General features: G+C 37.7%; 1 protein-coding gene across 4 annotated transcripts in view; it reads left to right on the forward strand.

Annotated features, from left to right (window-relative positions):
• Positions 1–22,396, forward strand: part of LOC141550701 (tubulin polyglutamylase complex subunit 2-like) — a 44,523-nt gene that overhangs the window by 12,236 nt on the left and 9,891 nt on the right. For 3 of the 4 annotated variants that reach the window (XM_074281622.1, XM_074281623.1, XM_074281625.1), the window contains 5 exons: positions 3,202–3,289; positions 9,961–10,089; positions 11,471–11,584; positions 12,187–12,344; positions 15,313–16,232. In XM_074281622.1, the coding sequence (XP_074137723.1) occupies positions 3,202–3,289; positions 9,961–10,089; positions 11,471–11,584; positions 12,187–12,344; positions 15,313–15,543 (720 nt within the window). In that variant the 3' untranslated portion in view covers positions 15,544–16,232. Of the gene's footprint in view, positions 1–3,201; positions 3,290–9,960; positions 10,090–11,470; positions 11,585–12,186; positions 12,345–15,312; positions 16,233–22,396 lie in introns of those variants that run through there. The other variant, XM_074281626.1, reaches the window with a different exon arrangement.

Consider the following 22,396-nt stretch of genomic DNA (forward strand, 5'->3'; position numbering starts at 1 on the left):
GTGAGGAAGGACATTTTAGATAAAAAGGATGGTGCAAAACAAAAGAATAGAGACTAGAATGGGGCCTAGAAGATGGTCCACTTTGGCTGGAGCAGAGTTTGTAAAGAAGTAAGAAATCTGAAAGAGTAGATTACCAGCAGCTTTGGTGCTACTGTGATAGGCCAGGGCCATTGTAGGGCATTAAGAACAGAGAGGAGGCTGTGTAAAAAAAAATGGTAGCTTGGTTAATGACTGAATAGGAAAAAGGAGAAGTGATGTCAGAGTTTCAAACAAGGTGCCCAGTGGTGCCTCTGACAGTATTAGAAAATTAATAGAAACAGAAAGGAGCTGGTTTAAGGGGAAGGATAACAAGAAAGCCAAGAAGTTTAAGGTGCCAGTGGAAATGTCTACTTGGGGCCTCAGAATACCTTCAGTGTTACAGAGTGCTATTCAATAACCCTGTGAATTAGGAATTATTATCATTCTGAGCAGCTAAATGGTATGGTGAATAGAACACCATCCCTGGAATCAAGAGAACCTGAGTTCAACTTGTTCCTCAGACACTTAACAGTTAATAGCTGCATGACCCTGGGCAAATAACTTAACCTCAATTGTCTTGGGGGAAAAAAAAAAAGAATTGGAATTGGAAGAATTATTATTATCTCCATTTTGAAGATGAGACAACTGAAGCTCAAAGAAGTTTGATGATTTGCCCAGTCACATAGCTAATAAGTGTCTGAGGCTGGATTTGACTCATATCTTCCTGATTTAATTAAAAGTAACCTAAGCAAATATATCTCTAAAATACTCCCCTTCACTATTCACCTTTCCAGGCTATTGTGAGGAGTAAATCAGTGAGATAACATTTGCATGTAAGTATTTTATTTAAAACTTTAAGGAATTATAAAATGTGAGCTATTCCCTATCTTGACTTACAAAGTAGAACAATCTTCATCAATATAAAGATGCTTTTTTTAGTAGCCACTAATAAAGCAAAGCAGAGGAGCCGTTGCTTGAAGCATCTCCTGTGCCCATTTTCAAGTAGACAAGATCTTTGATTGATGCAATCCCAGAAATATCTTAATTCTGCTTCTGTCTCTCACTATCTTTCTTTGGTCCTGGATTATTACCATCAGCCAGAACTGAATCAAGCCAGTCTCAGTTCAATTTTAGAATTGGAATGTCCAGGTTCAGTGTTGACTGACAGACCTTTGACAAACTTGCACTTAAGAAGCAACCATTATCTCATATCTAGAAGATTCAGCAAGAGGTGTTTAATCTTGAGCTCATCTATATTCTGGTACTTTTATTTCTTAGTGTCCTCCCCATCATAGTAGCCCTCAAAAGAAAGGCAAACAAAGAACTCCTTCCTCTGTTCATACCAGCGATTGAAATCCTTTAATGTTTGGTTGGAAGAATTGGTTAAGACATGTGGCTTAACTTCAGATGCATCCCATGTTTTTTTATCTGCTTTCCTTTATGGATTTATGGATTTCTTTATCTTTGTTAAATGTCTGTTAATTCCCTGCCTTGTGCTTTCTAGTCACTTCCAGTACAGACTTAATATGTTTAAAATAGTTTAAGCACTTTCGTTATTAGCATTCTAAATTTCTTAAAAAAAAAAAAATCTTATCATTTCTCTAGTGGTGTGGTTCCCTGGAATGAACATGGAACTGAAATTATTGGCATTATCTGTTTTTACCATACATGTCAGGCCTTATGTAGAGCCTGTTCTTTATCATTTATCTATTTCTTTTTCATCGTGTCCTGTTTAGTTTCTTTTCCATTTAATTCTTTTTTGAGGTTTTTTTTTTCTCTATGCCCTCCATATGAATGAAACCATGAGAAGAGCTGATTAATTCCCTCTGCTGGTGCTAAAGGCCTGAGTTTATATAGCAGAAGGAGTTTTCCATGGGAGAAGAGTCATTTTTTCAACTATGTCATTGTTGCTCTCTCCTTTATAAACTATTTCACATCCATCTACCATTCATCCATTCCTTAAATATTTATTAAGAGCCTCCTATGCACAAGTGAGGAGATGCTGTGTGAAGTGCTAAGATTAATTGGGGAAGGGTGAGATATGAAGAACATCTATTATTCCTTGAGTTATTGTCTCCCAGGTAGCTTATTTTTGGTCCAAAGATGAATATATTGCCATCTCTATCCACAAGGAACTTACAGTCTAATACAGGAAATGAGAAAAACACACTACTAACTACTGATTAGAATTACAATTAGATTAGAATACAAAAAATGCTTAAGAAAAGTATGAAGTATTAGGAGTTCAAATGATGAAAAGCTACCCCTGACCAGAGATGGGAAAATTACAGAGTAGAAATTGCATATTTGGAATGATATAGAGGAATTGGAAGAATTTAAAAAAACAAGGCCTAGGAAATTGAGAAAGATATACCAATATCTGATTTGCTGCTGACATAACATATTATATCTTCTATCAAGACTAAGATAGGAAGTGGCACTTTAGCTCTAACTGCCTTACTCCACAATAAGAATTTTTTTATTATAACTTTTTATTGACAAAACATATGCATGGGTAATTTTTCAGCATTGTCCCTTACAATCACTTCTGTTCCAATTTTTCCCTTCCTTCCCTCCACCCTCTCCCCTAGATGGCAGGCAGTCTCATACATGTATTGTTGTTGAAGTGTATAATGATCTCCTGGTTCTGCTCATTTCACTCAGCATCAGTTCATGTAAGTCGCTCCAAGCTCCTCGGTATTCATCCTACTGGTCATTTCTTACAGAACAATAATATTCCATAATATTCATATACCACAATTTACCCAACCATTCTCCAATTGATGGGCATCCATTCAATTTCCAGTTTCTAGTCACTACGAAAAAAGCTGCCACAAATATTTTTCCACAATAAGAATTTGAAGGACATAGTAGGAGATTATAATCAGTAGGAGAAATGTTTTAGGGAAGAAAATGCTTTCTAAATATCCTTGGGTGTTCAGCCCAAGAGTTTTCCAGAACTTAGTCTAGATGAAGTCACAAATTTAATTATCCAGTTACAAGTCCATAATAGTTGGGAGTTTATCTTCAAAAATACCCTTTGGAGTAATTTGAGCAATGACCAATTGGTGCCTGGGTTTAGGAGATAGGAAGTATCTCTGTTGCTCACTCATCTTCTGGTTTGAGACACAGACTCATCCTTTACCTACCCCATCCTTATGCTTTCCTGTTTTGTGAATACAGAAAAATGACTGTGTAATGCCAGAGGATTTGAAGAATTTTTACCTGATGACAAATGGTTTCCACATGGTGTGGAGTGTGAAACTTGATGGTAAGTTGGCCTTTTGTCCATTGTCACTTGCCTTGACTACACTGTGCCCCCCCTCTGAAATATCTCATAGCAGAAATGTACTTTCCCTGAAACTAATCAGTGTTTAACTTGAGCCTCCCTCTGCCTGCACAGAAATTGCAGCATTGATTTTAGTGGTTTCTGACCTTATTCAGAGTAAATCACAAGATAGAACTACCCAGAAAAGTCCAAAGATTTCCCCCCTCCCCCCGAGGCTGGGGTTAAGTGACTTGCCCAGGGTCACACAGCTAGGAAGTGTTAAGTGTGAGACCAGATTTGAACTTGGGTCCTCCTGAATTCAAGGTTGATGCTCTATCCACTGTGCCACCTAGCTGCCCCCTTTTTTTCAATCATAATCCATAATTTCAAAATTTTCCCACCAAGTCTTACTATAGTACCTCACCAAAAGTTGAAGGTGACTTAGGTTTTTTTAAAAGGCCTGTAAGCTCTGGATAGGTTCTACCATGTTAGACAAATATATAGTGCAGACCTGGCAACAGACCAAATCTGTTTTCAGAGGATGAACCTACCTAAATTTGAAGGGAATTATCACCAGTAGGCTAGTCATTTAGTGATGAATTTTTGTCCATGGCCGCCTATGAAACAAAGAAAAATATAAAATGGCACCCAGTCTTGTGGGCCCCTTTTTGCTTCTATAGTAACTGTGTCAGTGGTGAGGACGAAGGCAGAAGTTACTAAGAATGATACTATTTTAATTTGACTATTAGTACTCCAAATATGAGATTATTGCTGAAGGGACATATTGTTGAAGCAGCTGAATCCTATAGTCTTGACATTCCTATTATAAATGAAACCAGAAGAAAGAAATTGCATCCAAATGGAAGGATAGCTGTTATAGTGATAAAGAAAGCATTTGAAAAAGTAAATTTCCCAAGAAATATAATTTTACGGGATATTGGGTTATCCCATATTATAACACTAATTATAAGTATTTGCAGGAAAAAACTTACCATTAACTAATTGTATTTTCTACACTAAAATCTTTTGCTAATAATGAGAGATAGAAATTCTTTGAAGAAGTTGATAAAACCCTTCAAATTAAATCAACATATATTTTGATACTTGGTGACTTCAGTACAGAGGAGGAAAAGATTAGTTTGGAGAAAAACATGGTGAAGCAGAGTACAGGAGGAAGGATTGAGAGAAGCTAAAGGTCTCACACAAAATCAAGTATCAAGATCATTTTCTTTGAGAAACAAATTGGTCTGCACTAGACATGCTGAGAAGCAAATAACATTGCAAAAATGAAATGGATTGTATTATAAAAGGACAACATTTTTTACTAATCTCTAAATCAGCTGTCTTTGTAAAATCAGTCTACAGACTGGTTATCAGAATTAAGATCAGAAATGTTTATGGGGGAAAAAAAGCAAGAAAAAATAATCATAATGATTAAAAATGGCACAATAAAGAACAAGAAAGTCCAGAAAGTAGCCTAATACACAAATATCTGATTTACTTGCCAAACAGAAAGATAACTGCCAAAGGCAACACCAAATTAAAATATAAACTTGTTTATAAAATCTTACCAAAAAAAGATGATGAACAATTATTAGCAGTATTGTTTTATAAAACAAAAACAATTGAAAGGCAAAAATCAGTTTTAAAAAGTTTGGTAAGATGTCCAACTAAGGGGCAGCTAGGTGGCGCAGTGGATAGAGCACCAGCCCTGAATTCAGGAGGACCAGAGTTCAAATTTGATCTCAGACACTTAATGCTTCCTAGCTGTGTCACCCTGAGCAAGTCACTTAACCCCAGCCTCAGAGGGGAAAAAAACCAAACAGATATCCAACTAAGCAATCATTCCAATAGCATTTGAGAATATAAACAAAAGAAAATTGACAATATTTATAAAATTTATAAATAAAATTTATAAAAATTATGATTACAAACTTTTCTATCAAGGACAATGGAATTTGCACAATTGGACTGTAATGTCACAGTCCTGGATGTGGATATAGGAGCAGAAGAAATGGTCCTTAAAAGAAAGATCCCCCCCCAAAAAAAAAAAACCAGCAAAATTGTACCAAGTGCTCTAGAAGAGATCTATGCAAAAGACAAAATTATTATGAAGTCTTTGAGGTAGCAAATATGCAAGTTATCTAAAGAAAGAGAAGATACCAAAGACTGAGGGGGAAGGGAAGGGAATCTAAAACTATACTAAAAAACTATACTATGACTGCCTACCCATATGCTTACTCTCCCTTCTATGCAAAATCTTAATGAAAGTCATCTATATGCAAATCAAGAGCATTCTCAACAAAGGCCTTAGCAGGGAACAAAGAAGGCTTTTTCAAATAATAGTGAACAATTGACTGAAAAATTTAAAGAATGTAAAATCCCACTGTATTGTTGGTTGCTTGGGTATGAAAAGGTATTTGATTTGGTAAAGTCACTCAATAAGTATTTATTAGACTCTTATTTGACAAGATATCTCTCATCTATACAGCAAATTCACTGAAGATTTATTGAAAGCTATAATATCAGATGATGAACATCAAGTAAGGCATAAAATAGGAACTATATGTAAACCTAAGATATGCCTCTTGTGAAATCTGGGAAAGATCTAGCATAATTCAAGTTGAAAAAGGATTACATGTAGTTAGTGTGGTATTCCAGATGCTCTTGCTTCCATCTGCTCCTTGGAGATGACTTTGTAGTGATCACATCAAAGCCAAAGACATTGCAGAATCTTTTGGAAAAGGTCTCTAATCAGTCAAAGGAATTAGGCATTATCAAAAAACTAGTGGATGAAGATTGTCCAAATTACAGTAGGCTTATGAATGGAAAACTTACAGAACTTTTCCATTGATAATGTTTATCTGAGATGGACAAGTTGAGCCTAGAGTTGAATAGGAAGAGAAGATTAGGCTACATTATTTTTAGGAAATTTTAAAGTTCCTTTGATGAATTCAAGCTTTACATGAAAATATAGGTCCATCTTTTTGATATTAACATTTTACTAGTATTGCTATATGACAGTGAAACATGGAATACAACAGGCTCTGAAAAATTAAAAAGTAACATAGCACAGAGATCTGTGTGAATATGAGCAGTCTATCACATATAACCAATGAGGAACTTTAAGGAGGATGAAAGTAAAAGAAGTCAGTAAAGAATTGTATGATAGAAAAAGATATTTAAATGATAAGAGATGAATGGATGGATGAAAAAGTGTTCATTTGTTAAGTATTTACCCTTAGTTAAGTCCCAAGTTTGGATGCCTGGAGCCAACTGAGAGGTGCGTCAGTGATGGTGAGCCATCTTGTATGGTTTCATGGTGTATCACAACTATCCTCATAGTGTCAAAGGAAAGACATAAATAAAATCAAGAAAACCTCTTGCATGTGAAGTCAGTTCTCTATGGTGAACTTCTAGAAAGATGTGAATAGGAGTATCACTGGGCAAACAGGCACAAATGTTGTGATCAGCATTGTTGGAGGAAACTTCCCTCTTCGTGACATCTCAGATCCATTTGGGTTTCTAAGTTGGAAACATAAGATGACTCTGCATGACAAGCTGTTATAACACCAAGCTGTTATAACACCCTCTTGTAGTCCTGCAGAAAATTTAAAATAAAAAAACCAATTATTCAGGATGATGTTAAGACTCATTTTCAGTGACATCCAGTTATTTTTAATAGTATTCTATTTTTCTAAATACATGCAAAGGTAGTTTTCACATTAACCTTTGCAGAACCTTATGTTCCAAATTTTTCTCCCTCTTTCCCTTCCTTCACTCTTCCCAAGACAGCAAACAGTTCTTCTAAACATATTTCCATATTTCTTATGAATAGTCAGTTATTATGGGACTGTGCTTCCTCCAAATTTCCTCTTGGTTTCCTAAGGCTTCTAAATCATTTTGTTTTGACTCTTTACAGGTAGAAATAGTGTTTGTAAGTGTTTGAGTTTTATTACTCCAAATAAGAAGAAACAAAGCCAAACCATCTTATTTTCAAAGGGTCCTGACTCAGGAAGCTAGTGTCTAATGGGCCTTCCTTTTTTAATTCTAGTTGGGTAGCCCTCAGTCCCTTTCTCTACTTCATTATTCTTTAGCCAGTGTAACTTAAATTCTTAAAAGATCTGAAATTTCACCCACATGAATACTCTTTATTAATGCAGATCAATCATAAGCCTTCCATGATACAGTAGACCATGCCATGCATTGCTATGGCCAAAAGAATGAATAAGCTTCAATTGATGGGCCTCTTCAAATTTAGCAAAGCTGGGCTTTGCATACCAATAGTCTATCACTAAGCCTGTCTTAGAACATTTTCAGCTTCACAGAAATGGCTTAGTGTGGCTCTGTAGAATTCACTGTCACTTCCACACACTAGGGAAACATGGAAATAGGATTTTTAGTGAACTAAATTTAATGAAAGTATCTTCCTACTCCTTCTGTAATTATAGAAATGACACAATTAAAGTTGAACTCTGAGACTTTTGCAAAAAGAATCCAACAAGTGTATTAACCATAATTTTGTCTGAAGCAATTTCCCATACACAAACATTAAATTATGTTACAGTTACAGTTTTAAATCCTTCAAGCAAATTTGCCTCTCTGAAAAATTCTGTTTGCCTGGGAAGAAAATTCCCAGGAAATGCAATTAAAAAGATATTGTCACATTTTTAAGATTTAACCAAGTTGCCAGCCTTCCCTAGTATATGACTGATCTCATATCAGACTCCCCTTTTTCATTACCAACATTTTCACATGTTGTTTCACAACTCATAATATATCCTCAATAGCAATACACTCTTAGCCTAATGAACTTGAGTGAAACAAGTCATTCTATTACAGACATGATGATTTTTCTCAATCTACAGATAAAAGACAGCTTCCTGTTTTGTAGATGGCTGGCTTGGGAGTCAAGAAAATTCAGGTCCTAGAATATACTAGGTTAAGTTGTTTCTAAGGGGTCCTTGGCAACAGATGATTTGTAAATTACAGATGAATTGCTGATCTACTTCAGTGAAGGGAATTTTTACACTTAAGAGTTTTCAGTAATGTCAAAATCATACTTTTGGACCAAAAATAAGCTACCTGGGAGACAATAACTCAAGGAATAATAGAACTGTCTGCTTGGAAAAGTTCTTGGAGGCCATTTTGTCCAAACTCCTAATAATCCAGATGACCTCAGAAGCCCAAGGTGGGGATTTGTCCAAAATCACAGAGATAGTAACTGATTAACCCAAGATTTAGATCCTTCAACTATAAATCCATGATCCTTTTCACTGGTTTTCAGCTTTTCCCCCATCATCCCAGTTTATCTTTGCATTCACCTCGGTTTATCAAGTTCATCCTTTTGAAAATATGATACCTATGATACTGAAGATCTAGTCTGACCAGCATAGAGTAGAGTCAGAAGTGTGCTGATAAATGTTTAACAACAAGGTTTCCAACTGGAGAGGGTAAGGAAGGAGACATATATGTACATACACTTTTAAGTTTAATTTGCATTATTAAAATTTTCTTTGTCACTTTCCAAATTTTTGAAAATTAACAAAATAATAGATCAAGCTGTGATTTGTAGGGTTTGCAAGTTTCAGAAGTGAATATACTCATACTAAAATTTTAACTTTTGAGCCTGTACAAACGATGTGCTTTCTTTGTCCTGGGCATTTGACTTCTGTTAATGCAACCTGAGATGACGTTACTTTTTTTGGTAGCCTTGTCACACTCTTGGCTCACTAAAGTGATATCAAAGCCCATAGGTCTTTTTCACATAAAGTGCTCCTATGTACAAGGAGTTCAGTTTTATCCTGCTTAGGTAGCAAATCTTAGTGAGAACTCTTTTCTAAATATTTTAATTAAGTTATCAGAATCCAATCCCTTTCTGGACCATATCTTTCTCTTTTCCCAAGTCCCTGAAAAGTCTCTATTATGTCTGTTCCCCTTCCCTGCTTCTACACTATTCAGGCTGACCTATCTCTGACCTTTCTGTCCCCTGAGAAAACAGTATATCATCTGATCTCTTCCTAACCTCAAGGTTATTTCTGAACAAGGTACCCTTAGTCTCCAAAGTAGATATAACTTGTTTCTCAGTCCTAAAAGAAACAATTTTTTTCATTAATAGTTCTTTGCCTTGTTTTCCTTTTGATCTGCCATTCAGTTTGGGACCCAGAGTCCTCCAGTTTTTGCTGTCAGTACCAGAGGCATCTCTTGTTTATCCATTGCCTCTTAACCCATATTCATTTTGACTATGACATTCTTTATCCAGATCACACAAAAGGCAGCTGGAGGAATGTAGCATAGAGCCACTATCCTATGTATATATGGGGACAGTCACCGAGAGACAGTTCCTTAGGACTCTATGGTGTAATGGGAAGAGAGTGATAATTGGAGTCAGGAAAAACCTGAGTTCAAGTTTCACCTCTGACTGTGAACGCTTACATCTTCATTGGTGAATAAGACTCATAGAGTTGTTTTGAGGTTCAGATGAGCCTTAAAGCAAATTAGTAATGGTAATGATAGTGGCTCTAGTTGCCGTTTGTCGATGGCATTCTGGTGCTCAAAGGAAATTGCTAGGACAGTCCTCAGAAGGCAAGTGGCTTTACCCACCAAAGTGCATCCATCCTTCTCCTTTGAGGATGATTGCTAACATCTTGCCCCTTCTCTCAATTCTCTTGCAGATCAGCCTGTGCCTTTGGGCTGCCTGGTGATTAACAGCATCGCAAACTTGACTCAACTCACCCAGTCGGCTGTGTACACACTTCCCAATTCACCAACTCTAGAGGATCTAGATGACGAGGAGGATGAAGGTATTGTGAGTGCTCGCAGGGGTTTGTTGTCTGAATACAAACTGGTTCCTTCCTATAGACAGTACCGAAAACACAGGGTATTCTTGCAGCATTTCACTTTTAATTCATCTGTAGAACCTTGGAGATCTTTTTCACCTTTCTTTTCTTCTAAGCCTTGGAAAAATATCCTTACCATTTACTTTTCCCATTTCACTCTCACTTCCAACATCCAACTGGCTCCCTTCAACTGGTCTTCCCTTTCAAACCATCACATAAAAACCCCCAGGTCAGGTTTTCGTAAGACTACCCAGATATCAAGTAACTCCTACTCTGGAGCCTCAAATGGCCTCTACATGCCTCCAGAAGAAAACATAAGCACCTCAAGGTAACTTTCAAGGTTCTCCATAATTTTCCTCTCTTCAGCCTAGACAGTGTGCACATCTCCCACTCCAACAAAGCCATTTCAGCAAATTTACCACTCTCACCCTTCTCTCTCCCATATTGGAATATTACCACTTTCTTTACATTCCTTCCAAACCGAATTTGTTTCACTTCTTCCACAAAACCCTTCTCCAAATTCCCACGGCACTTAACTGTTTTAGACCAATAGACTCCAAACTTTTTTTTTTTTTAGGGAGATTAAGTGATTTGCCCAGGATCACACAACTTGTAAATATCTGAAGCCAGATTTGAATGCAAGTACTCCTGACTCTTGTGCTCTATCCATTGTGCCACATAGTTGTCCTAATTGTACCTCTAAACTTTTTTTAATCCGGTTCAGTAAAAATTTTTTTTCAGAATGCTTACTCGATATGTGTGGATTTATTTATTTTAGAGGGATAATTTTGTTTTTTGTTGGGGCTTTTTTTGAATGAGGAGTATTGAGTTCTTTTTTGAACCAATTGAATTTGAGATTCAAGTTGTGAATATTTAAGAAGTATTTAATGAGATAAGTCTGGACCTCAGGAGAAACAAAGACTGAATATAAAGAATTTGAAATTTATGAATGTGGTCATTAAAACCATGGGAACTGATGAAGTCGCCAAATTAAGGAATGTACATAAAGAAAGGAAGAGCCTGGGACAGATTTTAGGGTCATGCTCCCCATTATAGAGCATGACTATGAATGATGGTCTAGCACAGAAGGACTGAGAAGGAGCAGTCAGATAGCTCAGAGGGAAACCCAGAAAGGAAGAAGTAGACATCAAAATGTGACAGATCCTGCAAAGGCGTCAGGAAGGATGAGGCAAAATATTTCTAAGCTGCTTAGGAAGCATGCTATTCTCTACTCCATTCCTCTGGCATCATCCCATTAAAGTTATGTGTTAGTATCCAGACCCTGTCCTTAAGTTTAATCATATGTTGGCTGATGTTTCAATGTTATTAATTTCTGGATTTGCAGGTAATGAAGATCAGCCAGAAAAACCTCACTTTGACTCTCGTAGTATAATATTTGAGCTGGATTCCTGCAGTGGGAATGGCAAAGTATGTCTTGTCTATAAAAGGACTTCACCAGGTAAAATACAAGGGAGAAGGATACAGTAGAGGTTGAGATTCTGGAGCCCCTAACAAATGTTACTTCTCCACTACCTCTCTTTCATCAGTATCTTTTGTTTCCTTCTCTGAATTTGTTAAGTCCCTTGGTAGGCCTTCCCTAAGAACAATCTTTAGACCAATTTATGATTTTGTCTAAAATAATATTAACATGACTCTAAAAATATCTGATTTCATACAGTAGACGCTCAATAAACATTTATTAAATGCCTATTATGTTCCAGGCACTATAGGAATCCCAAAGGCATTGACTTGAACAAGTTAAACTTGATGCATTGTCTGGGCTCCCTGTGGAAGAACAGCAGCTTGCAGTTCACTATATTAAAATATAGTGATTGAAATATTTTAAAAAACAAGTTTGTATACCTCGAGTTAAGAGCTCCTACAGGATTATTCTTAGAAGGCAAAGTGTATTTCTTGTACGTTTAGTTTAAATCTTTTATATGTATGTGTGTATGTGTGTGTGTGTACTCTCCAGATAGATAGCTAGAGTAGATATATATGTATCAGTGTATAAAAAATGGACTTTCCTTAGAAGCTGTTTTTTTTTTCCTATTCTATCAGTGGCCAAAGAAAGCAAGATCTGGTTCCTGGACAGAGCTTTATATTGGCACTTTCTGACAGACAGTTTCACTGCCTACTACCGCCTGCTGATCACCCACTTGGGCCTTCCCCAGTGGCAGTACGCCTTCACCAGCTATGGTATTAGCCCACAGGCCAAGGTAGGAGAAGAAGATTTAAAGTGCCTCAGGCTTTTCTAGTTCTTATCTTATCTTAAGCCATTTCTAGTCTTCTAAGAAATGTACTAGACTTGGAGAAATTATTTCTGACTTTGCCCTATACTTACTTGCTGAAAAAACTTTAAGCAATTCACTTGACTTCTCCAGGTTTCACTTTCCTCATCTCTCCATTAATAATTCCTGCTATTCCTATCCTTATGTTCACATCTTGTGAGGATCCCAGTTATGGCAGTGAGTAGCCATTCAGTCAAGCAATCTGCTATGAGAATTTACAGGGGAAGTAGCTACCAATTATTAATTTGATATATCCCATTGACTTTTAGGAGTTGTATAGTGTTTGTTTTCCTACAAAGGTAAAAAGAATTATATATACATGAGTATCTCTAATTTAAGAGAAGTGATCTAGATTTAAGGAATGTCTCTCTAGCACCATGCTTGTTAGGATGGATTAAAGAGTTATTTAATAATATGGAAGAAATGATCCAAGAGATAAAATATTGAGAGGTGACAGAGAAATTGGAACTAGGATCAAAAAGTTGGCATATGAAAGTATGTGACACAAGAGAGAAAGAAAATAAATTGAATTATTCAAGTTCTGTGTAGGTCCCCTCTAACTTGCTCTCACACTCATGGGTTTGATCTCCAGAAGGTGGTTGCTACCCCAGGTAATAGTGTGCCTTGTGAGGCAGGACAGTCTAGCTTATAAGCAAGCCCCACCAGTGTACTTCCTATTAACAGACTGACAGTAAATAGTTTTTAGCAAAGACATTTGCTAAGATGAAATAGTGCAAGGTGAAATACTACAGTACAGACATAAAGTTAGATAACAGTAGTGAAAGGCACACATGTAAATAATACATGACTACTCACATCTCCAGTACTTCAGAACCTTAGTTCATTTCAATAAATATTTACTAAGTGACTTTTATCTATAAGACAATGTCCTTGGCAGTGGGATAGAAATTTTTTAAATGAATAATCCTTGCCCTCAATGAGAAGATGTTCTGGGGTGAATATAATATGTATATCAATAAGCATAACAATATAAGATAATCTGAGAAAAATAGAGAGCAATAACAAGTGATGGTATCAAAGAAGGCTTCATCGATGAGATATCTGCCTCCCAAGCCTTAAAGGAAGATAAGGATTTCGAGAGGCAGAGATGAGGAGAGAAAGGGAATTTTAATCTTGGAAGAGTCTTTTGAAAACTTACAGAGGCAAGAGATTGAATGCCAACTTCAGGGAAAGCTAATAGTATATTGTGGCTCTAAAATGAAACAAGTCTGGGAGCCAGTTTTATGAGTTTTATTTTAGAGATCATATGGAGCCATTGAGATTTTTGAAGAGAATGACTTAGTCATATTATTTTGGCAACCATATGGATAATGTAGTGGGCAATACTGAAAGCAGAAATGCCCATTTAGGAGATAGTTACAACTGATTAGGTGAACAATAAAGAGGGACTGAAATAGAATCACAGTAAGGCAGCAAATGTGGAAGTAAGAACAGTAAAATCTGAAAGCTGCTCTATAAGTACCCTAATTCCATAATAGGTTCAGCAGGAACCAACCATGTATCAGTGATATAATGAAGAGTATTAGTACATTGGGTAGGAATTGGACTAGACAGACGCTCTCAGGGTCATTTCTAACTCTGATTTTGTGAAATGGTATTTGAATAATAAAATCAAGGAAATCTCAAGCTAGGAGGGGCCTTAGAAATGATTATCAACCTTCATTTTTAAAAAAAATCAACAAGCATTTATTGTATACCAGATACACTATCCTAGAGCTTGGGGATATAAATGCAAAAAGGAGAGAGTCCTTGCCTTCAAGAGAGGGGGATACAGTATGTTCACAGATGAGTAATAAAGAATATATAAAAAATACACAGTGGTTGGTAGGGGCACAACTGACTCTTAGAGGAGGTGACATCTGAGCTAAGCTTTGAAAGGAAGTAGAGTAACAAGAAGAGCAATAGGGTGGTATAGTGGATAATGTGTCAAATCTGGAGTCAGGAAGATTAAGCTTTCAAGGCACTAGCTGTGTGACCCTGGATAAGTCACTTAAGCGTGTTTGTCTCAGTTCCTCATCTGTAAAATGAGTTAAGAGAAAGAAATGGCAAACCACTACCAAGGTCACAGAGTTGGACACAACTGAATGATTAAACAACAAAAAGGATTCCAAGAAGCAGAGGTCAATAAGAACAACATTCCAGGAATGTAGGCCAGACTGGACAAAGGCAAGGAGGCAGGCAGTCTAGACTGGAAATCGATTGTAACAGTCTTTAAAAGCCAAATAGAGGAGTTTGTCCTTTATTCTAAAGGCAGTCGGGAGCCACTGATGCTTCTTGAGCAAAAGGATTCATCGTCATGCCTGTACTTTAGAACTGCCACTTTGCAGCTTTGGGATGTAGGGTGGCCAATCAGGAGGCTCTTCCAATAGTCCTAGTGAGAGATGGTCTGGATCCTTCATCTTTACAGATGAGAAATCTGAGCCCCAGAGAAGATAAGTGACTTACCTGGTGGATAATGGGCAAAAGAAATGAAAGCTTTTTAAAGAGTCACAGGTGCTCTTCAAGAAGAGGCAGGCAGTTAAGCCCCCAGCTCCCCAGAGCAACTTTCTGCAGAGAGTCCTTGTGAATGGCAAAGGAGTGGGTGCTGAGGTGGAGATCTCAGGATACAGAGCTGTGCTAGGGGCCAAGGAGCAGAGCTCCTGTTTGTCTCCATCAGTGCCCTGGGGCACGGCCAAGGCGCCGGGCAATGCTGAGGACAGATGGGGCTTGTCCTTATGCCTTCGAACAGAGAGGAATGGGTCCTGCACTGCTGGTTTTCATCCTCCCCTCTCTGCCTCTGGGCCCCCAGCCCCTCCTTCTCCCTTGTTGAGCCAGCAGAGGGCAGTTTCTCAAACTCTGATCGATGTGTGTCTCTCTCTGTCCTCCTTCCATGCAGCAATGGTTCAACATGTATAAACCCATCACCTACAATACCCAAGTACTCACAGAAGATACTGACTACTTTATAAACAAACTAGATCCCAGCAAAGTGTTCAAGAATAAGACCAAAACCTTGGCCCCCACCAAGAGAGGAGGGACACCGCAGCCTCCAGGCTCCCAGAAAGGATCGTCAGGTTCCTCTTCCAACAAGTCTTCCTCTGCCTCTGGAAACCCTGTCAGGAAGTGAACAGCCCCAGCCAAATGGGCTCTTCCCTCTGCATTGGGAGAGCTCAAAGGCTCTTGCCTTGCTCTTCTCTACAGGGACCCAATTCTAAGAGCCTGGGTCCCTCCTGAAGACCCAGAACTCTGCAACTTAGCTAGTGCTGGCGTTACATTGTTCCCCCAACCTTGCAAAGTGTCTGATGAAACTTAGGGCACTGATCAGAGAAGTCCCCCATGTTCCTTTTCCTCCAGCACTCATTAAAATCCATCCTAAATCACGCTAAAGTGTTAATAATGATCTATCATCCTCCACAATAGCAGACTATACTCATTTACATTCTACCATCTCTGCTTTTTTCCCTGCATGGAAGTGGATCTAGCACAGAGGAACATCCATTAAATAACATGTAACTTAACTGAAGTATTGCTGGGTAAAAGCTTTGACAACTGCTGAAAAACCCCAGATCTTTTCTTCTAGAATTGCCAGAATCATTGGAAAACCAAAAAAGAAAAAACCTCTGCATCTAATGCCCTGATTGTTTTTCATTATCAATGGAGCCAAACCAAGAAAGTATATTCTTCCCTCGTCTGGAGGTGTTTCTACCTCTAGTGTCTCAAAGGATTTAATTTTTCTGTGGTTTATTGCTAAATATGAAATGTTTACCTCCAGAAAATTGTTTCAGAATAAAAATTAACTTTCCTGGCCATTTTTAACTGCCTCTCTTTGATTGCTTGGGAGAACTCTCTGGATTGTAACTTCTTTATTGCACTGAGTTAATAATCCCTGGACCTGAAGCAGATTTATATCAGGATAAGGGATGGCCATCTGAGTTTAGAGAACAGTCCATCATAGGTGTTTTTGTGGCAGAAGGTAGGATGGACTCATCTCCCAGATAGTAAAATATAGTAATATAGTACTTATGCTCTGTTAAAAGTTTTCAAAACATATATTTTATCTTATTTGATCCCCACAACAGTATTGCTAGTTAGGTGCTATCCCCATTTTACATATGAGGTAAATAGTCTGACAAGGTCAAACAATAGTAAATATCTAAGACATTATTTGAACTCAAATCTTATTGACCATAAATCTAGCTCTCTATCTACTAAGCCATCCCATTTTACATTTAGCCCAGAGAGGGGATCAAATGACAAGAGCCAGGATTCTTTTTCTTTTATTAAAATTTAATTATTTTCCCCCATATCCTTTATTTCCCCCCATTACATGTAAAAACAACTTTAATATTCTCTTTTTCTAATTTTGAGTTCCAAATTCTCTTCCTCTCTCTTTCCTTTCCCCTCCTCCACATTGAGAAATCAAGCAATTTAATATGGATAATACAGGCAAAATGCATTTCCATGTATGTCATTCTGTGAAAGAAAACACAGAAACTTCCCCCCCAAAAAAAAAAAAAATAAAAAGTATGTTTAATCTGAATTTAGGCTTTAACAGTTCTTTCTCTGGATATGAACAGCATCTTTCATCATGAGTCTTTCAGAATTGTCTTGGATCATTACATTGCTGACAATAGCTGTCTATTATTCACAATTGTTTTATCATACAAAATTGCTGTTACTCCTGGTTCTGCTCACTTCACTTTGCATCAGTTTATGTAAGCCTTTCCAGGTTTTTCTGAGAGCATCGTGCTTGTCATTTTTTATAGCACAATAGTGTTCCATCATAATCATATGCCACAGTTTGTTTAACCATTCCCCAATTAATGGGCATCCCCTTAATTTCCAGTTCTTTGTCACCAAAAAAAAAAAAAAAAAAAAAGAGCTGCTAGAAATATTTTTGTACACTGTTTTTTTTCTCTTTGGGATATAGACCTAATAGTGTTATTGCTATGTCAAAGAGTATGTAATTGTATAGCCCTTTGGGCATAATTCCAAACTGAAAAGCCAAGATTTTAATCTAGGTTCTCAGGTCCGAATCCAGTCCTGTTCCAGGTTGTCCTATCTCAATCTTGGATGTGGTTGGGTGTAAAGGGCTAGAACTGAGCAATGCACTTGGATAATGAAGCACGCAATTACCAATTGGACAATTCCCTATTAACTTGTTTGAAGGTTGACCCTCCCCAGCTGTTCTGTGCTGACTTGATTGGTGGGCAAAGAGGGGGGAAGTGATGTGTGTGGGAGGAGTAGGAGTAGGAGGAAAAGGAATTGAGACACAGAAGCTGACTCAGTCTCTCCTGTGTTTGAAGGAGGACGGGTGTGTGAGGTTGCTAGGCCTAACCCTCTGACCTTGATTGTAAAAGATCAAGAATAAACACGTTTACTGATCCTGACTCCAGCTGATTTCTGGGAAGACACAGTTCCAGCAGTTGGGTGGTATTTTGGGTAACAACTATTTCCCTACTTGTTTGGCTCAGCCAATTTTTCAGAGCATTTTTTAGTTTTCTAGCCTACTGTGTTCATTAGGAGGATAAGGGTGTGTGTAGGAGAAAAAAAAAGCACTACTTGAAAAGGCTTTAAAAAAAAAAGCCCTTAAAATTTTAGTTTAAAATTTTTTTCAACAAATAAGTATTTGTTTTCTCTTCCTTTCATCTTCTCTCAATTTAAAAGGAAATAAAAAATGCAACTTTTTAACAAGTTTAGTCAAGAAAAAAAAAAAGTTCCCCAAAAAGTGTGTCATGCACATATTATTTTGTCAGGAATTAGGTAAGCCTGCTTCATTTCAGTCCTCTTGAGTTATGGTTGGTCAATGCAGAGATCAAATTCTGCCCTAAACGCTCACTAGCTGTGTGAAACTGGGTATATCACTTAATCTCTGCTTTAATCCACTGGAAAAGGAAATGACAAATCACTCCAGTGTCTTTGCCAAGAAAATCACATACAGTTGGACACAACTGAATGAATAACCACTCTGATCAGAGTTCTTAAGGCTTTCAAAGGTTATTTTTCTTGACCATGGATGGGCCACAAGCTAGAATCAGTCTACCTCGTCAGTTATCTCTAATTATCAGCCATCACCTGGCTCCCTACAGAGGATTCCCCCTCCCCCAATCAGTTTTGCAAGTTGTCTGCCAGAGACCTGAAGAGTTTCCAAAACAAGTCACATCCTTCAGCGGTTATGACCTTTCCTCCTGGTTGAGGAAGGCTGATATGGAGAATGTTGCAAAGAATTTCCACCTTGCAAGGAGGAGAAATTCAAAGTGATAAAAAAAAAAAAAAAAAAAGAGGGAAAATGAAAAACACTAGTATCTTTTGTATCTAGCAAAAAAAAAAAAAAAGTTTTTCTTCACAATGATAACTTAGTGACTGTATAAATTGTTCTCCTGGTTTCACTTACTTTATCTGCCTCAGTTCATACAAGTGTTTTTAGATTTCTCTGAACCTATCCCTTTAGCATCGTTGCTTATGGCACAACAATATTCCTTCACATTTACACGTTTTCATTTAAAACCCACCTAGAGTTAAAAAGTGGCTGAAGATTACTAGTTAGTGTGTAATCTACTCCAAAATGTTGAGATTTGATTTTATTCCAACTTTACATTAAAAGTTTACAAAGCATTTTCCTCACAATTCTGTGAATTAGGTTGAGTTGATATCCCTTTTTTACATAAGAAACTGCTTGGCATTATGTCTAGCAAGTTGGTCTTGGAACCAAGAAGACTAGCATTCTAGTTCTGCCTTTAATGCATTATGACTGAATCACCTTGACCTGGTGACTTAATCTCTAGGGCCAGTGAGGATCAAACTTAAAAAGAAATGGAGGACCACATATTGATTTAAAAAACCACAAGTTAACATGTTTTATTGTATTTTTATGTATTTTATTAAGCATTTCCCCAATTATATTTTAATTTGGTTCTTCACTTTCTGGAATTTTTACCGTAAGCAGAGCTTCCTTTAAGTCCCAACTAATAGCCCATTTTCTACAGGAAGCCTTTCCTCTTAATTCTAGGGCTTTCCCTTTTTTGTTTTTGTTTTTGTTTTTGTTTTTTGTTTTTGCTGAGGTATTTGGGGATAAGTGACTTACCCAGGGTCACATAGCTAGGAAGTGCTAAGTATCTGAGGTCAGATTTGAACTCCAGTCCTCCTGACTTCAGGGTTGGTGTTCTATCCACTATATCAACTAGCTTTCCCTTTTTAAATTATTTTTTATTTAAACTGTATATAGCTTGCTTAGGGCAGATAGGTGGTACAGTGGACAAAGAATGCTAGGCCAGGAAAACAGGAAAATTCGTCTTTCTGAATTCAGATCTGGCCTCAAAAAACTACTAAAACTGTGACCTTGGGCAAGTCACGAAATCTTGTTTGCCTCTGTTTCCTCATTAGTAAAATGAGTTAAAGAAGGAAATAAGAAACCATTATAGCATTTTTGCTAAAGCACTACACTAAGCACACACAAAAAAAGACAGACAGTCCCTTCAGGGAACTTACAGACCAACGGGGGAGACAAAATGCAGGTATATCTATATGTATATACACACTCACATATACCTATTCTTACAGAAAGCTATTGTTCAGTCATGTCCGACTCTTTCTGACCCCATTTAGGATTTTCTTGGCAAAAATATTAGATTGGGTTGTCATTTCTCCAGTTCATATTATTCCCATCTTAGATATAAGGAAACAGGTTCAGAAAAATGAAGTGACTTGTGGAGACTGGGTATCCAAGCTCACTGCTCTTTTTATAGGGTTCTTAAACCAGATTCTAAAGAAATGTTTTCTCTTTATCCACTACAAGTAAATGTGTAATTTTTTATAGAGCACAGAACTGGAACCCAGAGTTCTAGCTGTCTAGAGCTAGGCATTGGCCCCTTTACCCCAAGGCGTGGAATTTCACAGAGAAAGACCAAGTGAGTTGCAAGATTGAGGAGTAAAGTTCATGTGGCGCCAAACAGAGCATGTTAAAATGGTTAATCACTTAATGACAATTGTGTGAATTCTCCTTCTTCCTCTCTTAGCTTCCTTCCTCCATTTTCATTAATAGAGCAGCTGGCTGAGCAACTAACTCAGCTTCATCCCTTCTACAAAAAGAAGCATTGTCTCAGCCTAAACCCTCCCCTGTGGCCCAAAGCCAGGAATCTAAGCATCAGCTGATTTCCTTGAGATTTTTGCTCTGTTGACCAATGAGTTTAAATTTATTCAATTTTTCCTCTTGAGCAAAGGTGTGGGGAGAAGGTAGGGAAGACTGTTTACCAAGTCCTTTTTAAATTAAGAAGCTTAAAGCATTGTGTTTAAAAATTTATGGAATAACCCTCCCTCCTCTTCTCCACCTTCACCCCTCTATCCCTAACACCCTTTGATTTGAAATCAAGCAACTTGGACTCAAATCCCAACACATATACTTGCCATGTGATTTTGGGCAAGTCAATTGAACCCAAATTTTTGTTTCTTCATCTGTAAAATGAGAAGAATAATTCTTGAATTGCCTAGCTTACAAATAATACTTTAAAAATCCAAATCATTAATGTCATTATTATTATACAGATTAACTAAGGAGCAGCACCCATGGTCCCATGCTTCCCTGACTATACCCTTCTTTTCCCTCCCTATCCTCCCCACACTAGTATCTGAAGTGGAAAGTTCTTTGAATTACTAGGATAATCCAAAAATCTTCTCTGATTTGGGGAGCCTAGTCTTATTTGTTGCAGTCTGGATCTACCTTATCTTCCTACTTAAAATCCCTTCTTTTCTGAAAACTTTCATATTTTATAATTGTCCCCAGCATCCCCTTGTCTGTAACACCTAAAATGGGAAACCAGTCTTTAATTTACTAGGAGATTTCCTATTTTTGCCTTTTGCTTTGTGCTTTTTTTTTGTCAATAGTCATTTAAGTTTCTACAACGTACCAAGAATTATACTAAACTGTGGGGATACAAAGAAAGACAAAAATGGTCCCTGCCCCCAAAGGAATTCACAATCCAACAAGGAAGGTGGTATGCAAACCACAATTATACAGAATTAGGGATCCTCACAGAAACAAAGCATTAGCATTAAGGGGGACCAGGAAAGGCTTTCTATAAAGGTTGAAATTTTAGCTGAGACTTCCAAGAAAGCCAGGGAAGCCAGAAGGCAGAGATAAGGAGGGAGAACTTAGCAAATATGTACCAGATGTCCTAAATCAGGAGAGGAGAGTCTTGAACAAGGAACAGAGAAAAGAAAATATTTGATAGTGGTGGGAGTGGGGAATGGGGAGGAGGGCAGGGATTGAAGCAGGAAAGGTTAGTGGAGAGGTAATTTGGTTTAGTGGTCAAGTGATAGATAAGTAGTATCTATGTAGCCTTTTATCTGTGGAAGAGAGCTTTTCTGGGAGTTAGCTCTTCAGTAACCTGAGATCCCAAGTTTGGGAAGTCAGGACCTTCAAGTGGAGTTTGGGGGTGGTAGAAAGATAATAAGAGAGACAAAGAAGGAGAAGAGGAGAGAGACAGAGACAAAGAGATGTAGTGGGATCAGGGAGAAGAGGAGGAGAAATAGAAAGAGAAACAGACATAAAGAGGGAGAAGAGAGAGACAGAGACAGTGAGAGACTTTGGAGAGTAGGAGGAAAGAGACAAAAGACGGAAAGAAAAGACAGCATTTTTTGGTGGTGAAAGAATAATTTGGGCACAGTAGTTGTATAGTACCCTGGTTGGAAAGCCAAAATCATTTTATTTTCAGGGGAATTAAATAAAAGCTGTCCCATACACAATATTTGTGCTTTACATTTAGGAGGAGAGGGGGTTTCCTACATTTGGGGAAAACTTGAACAAAAGGTAAAAACTATGAACGTTATTCTGGAGATTATCCTGGAATTACTACATGTGGACAGATGGGCAAGACAGACCCCGGTGGGGGGGGGGGGGGGGACAGGGGTTGGAGTGGGGGGGAAAGGTCTATCTATCTCCAGGATCGTACCCAGTTTCTGTGAGCCCAGAATTCCAGAGGTGA

Source organism: Sminthopsis crassicaudata, chromosome 1, assembly GCF_048593235.1.
Source record: "Sminthopsis crassicaudata isolate SCR6 chromosome 1, ASM4859323v1, whole genome shotgun sequence".
Taxonomy (NCBI): domain Eukaryota; kingdom Metazoa; phylum Chordata; class Mammalia; order Dasyuromorphia; family Dasyuridae; genus Sminthopsis; species Sminthopsis crassicaudata.